The sequence below is a fragment of the Hermetia illucens genome, chromosome 2 (genome assembly GCF_905115235.1).
Source record: "Hermetia illucens chromosome 2, iHerIll2.2.curated.20191125, whole genome shotgun sequence".
NCBI lineage: Eukaryota > Metazoa > Arthropoda > Insecta > Diptera > Stratiomyidae > Hermetia > Hermetia illucens.
In genome coordinates, this window is record NC_051850.1 from 29,965,807 (window position 1) to 29,976,041 (window position 10,235).

At 44.3% G+C, this 10,235-nt stretch overlaps 1 protein-coding gene across 1 annotated transcript; it reads left to right on the top strand.

Annotated features, from left to right (window-relative positions):
• The first annotated feature begins 7,582 nt into the window (after positions 1–7,582).
• On the top strand, positions 7,583–8,433 carry LOC119649108. The gene has a single exon (XM_038051107.1). The coding sequence runs from the start codon at positions 7,652–7,654 to the stop codon at positions 8,300–8,302; it is 651 nt and encodes a 216-aa protein (XP_037907035.1). The 5' UTR covers positions 7,583–7,651; the 3' UTR covers positions 8,303–8,433.
• The last annotated feature ends 1,802 nt before the right edge of the window (positions 8,434–10,235 follow it).

The window sequence follows — 10,235 nt, forward strand, 5'->3', positions numbered from 1 at the left end:
ACTTCTTCCACTCTCTGTAAAAGATCTTTGATTCCCAAGATTTCCGTACGAGTAAAAGTAGCAGATCTGCTTGGTGGAACAGTCCATACCTGCATGTTGCTGTGACTAACCATTTCTTCCACAAGAGGAAGAACCTCATCGGATATGGTTAAGAATCGTAGTGAAGTCTTCTTGCTACTTCTTTAGTTCAGTATCGGAGTTCGAATGCGTCAGGTCCACCATCACTCATCGGGGTCAATAGAGTTTTCAATCCCTCCAGTTCATCGATCCGCTTCCACGATTTCGCTGTCAGTCAGATTATATGACGCCAACGACCTGCGTAGAACTCGAGAGTAGAGCACTTTTTAAGACGGCCCAATGCTCACCGATATTTTCAATCGGGTTACCGTCGAATCAGCAAGATAGTTCCCTCGCTATCGAGCGATAGCTGGATCTTTTAAGCGATCGATTTTGAACTGCGAGAAGTAGCGAACACGCAAGGGAATGTAAGTGACCTCTTTCGTGGCCAATGTCAGTGATTTTTTTGTTACGGCCATCCAGGAGACAACTAGTACTTTTACTCTGCGCTGGAACAACGTGCCACCAAGGCGGTGGACGTTGTAAAAATCCATAAACCAACCATCGTTATCGTGCTTCCTAACATGGACTGAAATCTTGCAATCAGAATCCTGTCAAAAACCGGCTCTAAGATCGAGAGAGCGCGCCTTCTGACAGTCGTCAAAAACAAAGCTTAGGCCTACAAGTCGAAATGATATCATTAAAATTTTCGCTCGAGATAGAGAAAGCGAGCATTTTACGCTCCCCGCACCCCGGGTCTGGATCTCTGCTCTGGTCATATAAATTGGTGATCACGAATTAAGTTCTACTTCCTAGAATTCGCAACATTAAGCGGGATATGGGTCTTTAAGGTAGGTAGGCAGGTAATCGCCCTGATGAGCCCAATTAGAGGCAACCCGCAGCATTTACGAAGGAAAGCAACTCCCCCACCTTGCACCATGAAATCCTCCTGAGCTCCTCAAAGAATGGTTGACTTAGTGTTTGTAATCGGGCTCTAGCAAGAGCTGGGCAATCGCAAAGGACGTGCCTGAGGGTTTCCCTCTCCTCTGTGCAGATTCGGCAGGACGAATTGTGGGGTATCTCGAGCCTGGCGGCCGTACCGTAGGAGGGGAAGCACCAGAGCTGTGTCTATCCTTATTCAGTGGTCCCATTTCTTTACAAAGGTTTTCTTACGGTCGTAAAAAGCTATATAGGTCCTTTTCACCCTCGGTTCTATGTTAAATCTCCAATTTCACTTAGGAACCTGGATTATACCCAAATACTTAACATTGGAGGAAAGAACCAGCCTTCGCTCTTTTAGCTGTGGAAGGTAGAATTCGGGTACCCTTGCCTTGGTGGTGAATAGTATTAGCTCTATCTTGTTGCCAACAGGTACACCGTTCCTAACGTTTTTTCCATGATTTTACTCATAACATAAATACACAAATATCATTAAGTCGTCTACATATGCCACCCCGTGCAATGTGGGTAGAATTTCGTCCATCATTACCAACCGGACAGATGGAGTTACCCTTGGGGGTACCTCTGCTTGCAACCTCGGTCAAGATTTTAAACAAGTCGTCAACTTACGAACTTGTTTTCAAAAACTTCGAACAATTGCAAGAAACTTGAGCAGCGACATCTTATTTGGTAGAAGTAAAACTCTATTGCTTAGAAAATCGGCTAAGTTTTCACTCTCAACTACGATATTTTTCTCCTTCAAGCTATTTATTTTCTTACATATTTTGAATATTTTAATTTTAATTTAATAATGAAGGGCGGTACAAAATGGATGGTAAAAAAACGTTTGATCCCACAGTTTATGACTTATCAGAACAAAGAGCAGTATAAATGTGTTCACCGCCGCGGTTGGAAACTGAAGAGACCGGCTTATTTCCGCTAATTCTCCACTCTCTTGGTGCGTTCTAAAATGAGTGAGTGGAGAGTTCCGCGCCATCTACCCGTCCGCATCCGCAACATTCGAAATAAATTTCGAATGCTGCAGATCCTGCCGCGCCACAAGATTATGCTATTTTTTCCTCCAATCCTATTCTGGTAAAAGCTTCCTTGATGACATTGATACTCATGTTGTTGAATGCTCCCCCTACATCTATGAAGGCAGCTAGAATATATTACGTGACTACAGCTACCCCGCGACCGTGCACGTTACCTCATGAAGAGCGGTTTCTGTAGATTTGCCTTTTAGGTAGGCGTGCTGAGACTTGGAGAGTTCTCTCCATAATTGTCCTTAAGTGGATGTCCAAGATATCCTCAACATGAAAGAGGTGAGGTTGATTGGTCGAAAGTGCTCCGTGGATTAATGGCAACTGCGCCAACTTTTTAAGAAAGGATAGGCTCCTATCTTGCTTGACCAGAATCTCGCTGAGCCTCCCAGATTTGCTGGTCCATTCAATGTTCTGAGAATAGGGCAATCAGGACTGCTTCTTGGCAATCTTGATGGCCGACTTGTACCTCTTCAGGCGGTCCTTGTATAAGTGGCCAATATTTGTGTTTGTAGCAGATGCTGAAGACCTCACTGATCTGCTTCCTTAGGCTGGACAGATCTTCATTCTACCACGGTACTAATGTCTTCTTGATGGTGGTTTCGAATGCCTTTTTTAAACCCCCAACTTTTGACTCCAGCTCGGAGAGTTTGCCCTTGATAATTTGACAAAACTTCTTAAAGTCGATCCTCTTGGGGATTCTAAAAAAATTGAATCCAACTGTGATCTGGTAAGAAACACTCAAGTTCTTCATTTGAAAGGTTTCATTGTTGATTAGTGGGGTGAGATCAGGGACTTTATCCTGCTTCTAATAGTTCTCCGAGCAGGGGGAAAGGCAAGTTAGTATATTGCCCCTATTACACACTGATAGGTTTTTGTTAATAATAAAATCATCTCGTTGATTTCCGAGCTGCCCCAAAGCGTATGTTTCGTTCTATCAACAGTTTGGCCTTCTTCGCTGTTTATACAAGTTCGCTGCTCCTGCTTACTCCAGTTTCACCACGATGAGGTCGTTAGAACTCAGGCCCTGACACAGAAGACTGCAGGCTATTTCTGGCGAGAGTGTCTTTTGTGCTATGGAACAAATTGTAATATTTACTCTAGAGTCCTTTGATGGTTCGACCTCTTTCGATCCACAGCTCTTGGTTCGTCAGTTCCTGTGGGAGCGCCGATATCCATCTCTTCCAACAGATCGTTGGCGGCGTCAATTGCATCCAGGTCATTGTCCGGGTTCGCGGAGCGGAAGATTTTCACCTTTATATTCTTAACTCCATTTATGCGGAGTAGACAAGGTTCTTGCATGGTTTGGCATGGAATCCAAAGACTATCACAGAGAAATCAAAGCAAGGGATGAATCCTCCCTGCTTTCCTTTATCATCAAGGAAATGCTCGACAATTCCGATAGACTGGCCTTAACATTGGTCCACACCTTCGGCACCAGTTTGCCACTAGTTGAATTATCATCCGTCAGCACCACATGGAAGTGATCACTGACCTCGTTGCTGAAGGGTTTTGCAGGTTTGCTCGTGTTGCTGTTCGATCTCATCTTGAGATCGATTGCGCTTGATGGGGGTAGGCTTTTTATCAGCCCTTGCTTTTGGGGGACGTTAACGTCGATATTAGGAATACTATAGCTAGTGCTTGCTACATCCATCGACGACAGTTATTTCCAAACTAAGAAGAACTAGCTCGTTTGCCGCATTGCTCCTGAAGGTCCCCGTTATTCATTTCAGTACAGCGGTGTTACGGCTGCTTCCTGGCTGGATGCTTGTCCGATGATGGGTCTGATATTATCGCTTTTTTTATCCTTCATGTTTTGGTTTCACAAGTAATCCGGGAAAATGTCCACCCTGGCTAGCTGGCCTCCCGGGTAAGGGTCTAATTTGAAACTGAAAGTGCTCAAGGCATTCAAAAACCGCATACCAGAGACCAAGTCTCCCATTGGTCTGATAGCCCTCGGGCTACGTTGTCCCATCTTGGCATGGATGAGGTAGTTTGAAAACTTGTCGATTTCCAGTGCCCCAGGGAACTCATTTGAAGACCTGCCGAATTATGCAACCTTAACCTGAAGTATAATCCTTTCGCCATAGGCGTTTAAAAATTTTCAAAGGATTTGGCAATTTTTTCCTATCTTCCCTATCAGGGAGCTGCAAGGATCGCGTCCTGATGGGCAGATGGTGCAAGAAAACAGAGCTGACTTATTGTTTCTTAGGGAACAGTATCGAGATAGCACTGCTGCCATCTGGATGAGGGATACGGTTAACTTGCGAGTGCGACCCATGACGGATGAAATGGCTTCGTTTGTGTTTGGGCTCATTGTGCGGAATTGATTTTTTGCAGCATCAGGTTTAGTCTCAATGGCATGGGGAATGAGACTTGGAATTCGGAAGCAAGAGTTCTAGTTGGAGTAGACTTTAACTCCAGAGCCTTCGAGCGCGGTCTGCTTCAACCTGGTTTTCGAGGCACACGAATTTTGAATATGTCGCCAGGACAGGAATTATTGTCCTAAATATTTCCTGCACTCCGACATTCTGACAACTTGGTTAGGAGGACACTACCCTTCAGGTGACGGTCGCGATGGAATCTATAGTATCAGCAGGACAACAATGAAGGGTACTGGAGGATTTCATGCTCAGTGATCATCAGTAAATTTCCTTCGAAATAACCAACGGCTTCTTCCAACGTTCTTACATACGACAACCACTTACCGGGTGGAGTGTTTAGGAAAGACGTAAATGGGCCACCAGACCCGGATGCGTATAGAAAAACTGTGACTGATTCGCTAGTCGATTGAACAATGAGTCCTATCGCAGTGATAAGCTTTTAACATATTGGTGTCCACAAGGAAACTTCGTGACAGGAAGTCACCTATATACTGGCTTAAATGGTACGTCTGTGAAGGAAAGGCTATAGACGTCGGCGAATTGCTCAGGGTGCAATAGGGCAAGATGAGGTAACTGTAAAAGGAACTCTTCCAACCAACAGGCAAAATGTATGCTTATTTCAGGAGTTAATCAGCGACCTTAACAGGGACCCATGAAGCTTCCATTGAAGTAGTGAAAATAGAAGACATCATGCGGTAACCTTTTGCTATTCGCCTCATTTGAGGTGACGCTGTCAATGAGAGGAGAAGAACTGAGAGATGCCTACTCTTCACTGTAAGGGAACTGCAAGAAAAGGCCTTGCAAAGGACAAAAAACGCATTCAATGCATGTTTGACAGAGGTCGTTTTTCCCTTCTGCTGGAAGGTTGCAAGGCTAGTGCTGATAAGCAGTTGCAAAGGCGACCCCGAAGTACCATCAGTGTACCATGCTCTCAGTATCTCTCATCAAACCAAAGTTGTCTGGCGAAATATGTGTTGGAGGAGACTACTACCAAAACAATATGATTTTAGTTCGTGGCGATCCATAATTGATGGGATTGAGGAAATGTTCTAAGTCGTGGAAGCGGCAGAGGCGAAGTACTTAGGCCGCTTTAAAATTATTTTCATATTCCAGTCTGCCTTTTGCGCCCTGCTCCAGGAGACTCAGGAAAAACAACGCAAAATGAAAATCAAATCGGGGGCGACTCAAGGATTTATTCTTGATCCGGACTTTTGGAACGTCTTACACGATAGTTCGCTACGACTCGAGATGCTTTATTAAATTGCATATGGTCAGATACTCGGAAGACGTTGAGCACTGTTGAAGAAGCGCACACTTGAAATAATGATCCCCCGCGTCAACAAATGGATGGCTCAGCATGGATTCTCCCTGGCTCTAGAGGAAACCGAAGTAGTCGTTCTGACCAAGGAGATGGTTCTCACAGTTCTCCCTGTTCAGGTTGGTAAAGCGATGGTCTTGTCGACGAAGCACAACTACGACATAGAGGGCCCTTGCGAGTTGCGTCCGCCTATCGTACCGTTTCGAAGTCAACATTGCTTGTGATTGCAGGAGTTATTACGATCGCCTGCATTGCTACTGAGAGGGGGTTTATATACCTCAGAAAAAGCGAGCGAAGTAAGGAAGCCGGCGCTTGTGAAGAGAGTGATTGCGCTCTCAGTGCATATCAGCAATTGTGGGAAAGAAAATCGAGGGGTAGATGGGCCGCGCATCTCATCAAAGACGAGATTCACTATTAGCTTATCCAGCTGTTCAGCGAACACGAGTATTTGCAGTCTTACCTGCACATAATCGGGAAATCACGTTCACCCCGACTGCAACGATGTGGCGGATGATGTCTGCTACACCATTTTCGTTTGCAGAAATTGGGAGCACCATGGCCATCGCGAAAGAAGGATGTTAAGGGTCCCCGGATGCCATAATTATACAAAATATATATGGAACAGAGTAGCACGTTACATTTAAGGTAAAGCGATGGATAGGACTGTACTTAATAGGTCTGGCCTAAGGTAATGTGTCAAACCGTTCCGAGTTAGTGTCCTAGACGCAACAGGGGGATGTTTTTGTCAGTAGACAGAAACCCGGCACTTTGTGCGTCGATGAATTTGACCCTTCTACCCCCTTGACCACACAACCTATCAACGCATTTCTACCTTATCTACACCTCCAAACTGGTTGTTACGGATTCCTTTTTCTCGAATTCTTAATGTTAAGGGAGATATTGGCCTTTAAAGTCTTTAGAAAGATTTCTCAATTTCCGCCACTGATTTTTCGTTTTTCTAGCCCGCTGATCTGTTGATCACTAATTGGACCTCTTTTCCTCGAATTTTGAATATTAGGCAAGATTGCGATGTTTGTAGCTTTTGAGGGAGGTTTTCCATTTTTCTTCAATTTTTTTCGCCGATATATGTTGGTAAACCTTACCAACTAACCTAGTTGTCCCATCTACCGGAGTTGTGGGTGTTGATTGTGGTTGGTTTCAATGGTCGGGTAGCGGCCGAGAGTTGTGGTTTGCGCTGCCTAGTTATGGCGCTGCAAGGAGTTAGTTTGCCTTAACCTTATTCTTACAATTTTCCCTCTCAGGTAGCTTCCCCTCTCCCTCCTTTGTTAACCTAAAGATTTTTAGGGTGTCTGTCTTTCATTTCAGTTTCTGAATAGCCTTCTGTTTAAAGGTCAGCGGTTGCTGTTTACCCGTGGGTGAGGCTTCGAAATTTTTTTCAACTCTGCAATAAATATGTACATATCGTGCGTTGAGGTTCTGGTCCCATAGGTAGCCGCCATAACTTTAGTTTTAATGAGAAAATAAATAGATCTGGACAAGACTTCTTTGACCGACACGTGCCTGGTTGATATCGCGTGGCAGGTGGCTCTCAGCCTTCACTATTTCTTGTCATGATGACTTTTCAAAATAGAGTGACTACTTTATCTTCATCAAATTGGTTATACAAACAGAATCGATATCAGCAGTTTATTTCGCCAATTCATCCCACTGATATTACTAGTTTCTCTAGTTTGTACCGCCGCCTCGTAATTCAAAAATGATGATGAAACACTGACAAATAATTTACTTCCCTGGGAGATTAACTTCTTAGAATAAAATGAAGACTCTTATCAATCTCCTGATAAGAAAAAAGCGTCCTCAAAGTTACCACGTTTGTGATCATTCTCGCTTGGTGGTAAGTCAGTACCAAATTGTGTTTCGTAGAGTTTAAGCAAATCAAGTGCGGCACAATGAGTGAAGTTGATATCCGGGTAGCAGTTCCCGATGACTTTGAGGACATATTATATGGATTCCGAACATATTTCTGGCCCCACGAGCCTCTCTCTGCTGGTCACAAAATTAAAACGGTCTCGCTGTCCGAAGAGGAGTTTGCCATGTCCACTCCACAGAAAGGAATGAGTCTGATAGCCACAGATCCAGATCGTGGAGATAAGGTCGTTGGATTCCTCACAATCGACATTTCCACACCGGGGCTGCTTGCGGAATATGACGAGCTCAGTAAGGACAAGCCAAAGGAGGAGCGGGCGGAAGCAATGGGAGGGATTTTCAATAAACTCAATGAGAAGGCTGATGTGTTTGAGATGTACAAAGTGGATAAGGTGCTTTGGCTAGTTTATCTTGGGGTAGACCAGGCCATGCGAGGGAAGAACATTGGAACAAGGTTGGTGGAGAGAGGCATATCTATGGCTGAGTCATTAGGATGCAAGGTGATCGAAATTGACTGCACCAGTGCCTTCTCAGCACGGATAGCTCAGCGCACCGGTATGAAATGTATCGGCGAAATTGCGTACAAAGATTATGTCGATGCGAATGGTGAGCAGATTTTCAACCCTCCTGCGATACACACACATATGCAAAGATTCGTAAAAATTCATGAATAACATTTAATCTAGGTGAACTTAAGCCTATAATGCTTACTTCGTTATGTTAGGTGCTTGGTATCATTTAGAAGTTTTGGTTGTATTGAATAGATAAAAAGATTTTTGATTGATATAAAAGCGTTTGAAGTTTACTTGGATCTTACTTACTTGGAGCTCGAGAAACCGTGCTTAACTTTAATTCACAGCCGTTTGGATTGCCCACCTTGGGGATATGGGTCTTTAAGGTAGGTAGGCAGGTAATCGCCCTGATGAGCCCAATTAGAGGCAACCCGCAGCATTTACAAAGGAAAGCAACTCTCCCACCTTGCACCATTAAATCCTCCTGAGCTCCTCAAAGAATGGTTGACTTAGTATTTGTAGCTGGGATCTAGCTAGAGCTGGGCAATCGCAAAGGACGTGCCTGAGGGTTTCCCTCTCCTCTGTGCAGATTCGGCAGGACGAATTGTGGGGTATCTCGAGCCTGGCGTACCGTAGGAGAGGAAGCACCACAGCTGTGTCTATCCTTATTCAGTGATCCCATTTCTTTACAAAGGTTTTCTTACGGTCGTAGAAAGCTATACAGGTCCTTTTCACCCTCGGTTCTATGTTAAATCTCGAATTTCACTTAGGAACCTGGATTATACCCTAATACTTAACATTGGAGGAAAGAACCAGCCTTCGCTCTTTTAGCTGTGGAAGGTAGAATCCGGGTACCCTTGCCTTGGTGGTGAATAGTATTAGCTCTATCTTGTTGTCAACAGGTACACCGTTCCTAACGCTTTTTCCATGATTTTACTCATAACATAAATACACAAATATCATCAAGTCGTCTACATATGCCACCCCGTGCAATGTGGGTAGAATTTCGTCCATCATTACCAACCGGACAGATGGAGTTACCCTTGGGGGTACCTCTGCTTGCAACCTCGGTCAAGATTATGCTATTTTTGCCTCCAATCCTATTCTGGTAAAAGCTTCCTTGATGACATTGATACTCATGTTGTTGAATGCTCCCCCTACATCTATGAAGGCAGCTAGAATATATTACGTGACTACAGCTACCCCGCAACCGTGCACGTTACCTCATGAAGAGCGGTTTCTGTAGATTTGCCTTTTAGGTAGGCGTGTTGAGACTTGGAGGGTTCTCTCCATAATTGTCCTTAAGTGGATGTCCAAGATATCATCAACATGAAAGAGGTGAGGTTGATTGGTCGAAAGTGCTCCGTGGAATAATGGCAGCTGCGCCATCTGGCCCCGCAGACTTATATCCGGAGAAGCTGTTTACAGCCCAGCCGTTTTCATCCTCGGTAATTACCTATTTGATAATCTCACACGACTGAATTTTCTAATTCGGAGTTTCCCTCACTGTTGGGGAAGTTCATTTGAACTAGCAGCTCCATGATCTTATCAGAAGATTCCGTCCAGGAACCTTTCGACTTTTTAAGAAAGGATAGGCTCCTATCTTCCTTGACCAGAATCTCGCTGAGTCTCCCAGATTTGCTGGTGCTTTCAATGTACTGAGAATAGGGCAATCAGGACTGCTTCTTGGCAATCTTGATGGCCAACTTGTCCCTCTTCAGGCGGTCCTTGTATAACTGACCAATATTTGTGTTTGTAGCAGATGCTGAAGACCTCCCTGGTCAGCTTCCTTACGCTGGACAGATTTTCATTCTACCACGGTGCTAATGTCTTCTTGATGATGGTTTCGAATGCCTTTTTTAAACCCCCAACTTTTGACTCCAGCTCGGAGAGTTTGCCCTTGATAATTTGACTAAACTTTTTAAAGTCGATCCTCTTGGGGATTCTAAAAAAATTGAACCCAGTTGTGATCTGGTAAGAAACACTCAAGTTCTTCATTTTAAAGGTTTCGTTGTTGATTAGTGGGGTGAGATCAAGGACTTTATCCTGATTCTAATAGTTCTGCGAGCAAGATTAAAGGAAAGTTAGTGTATTG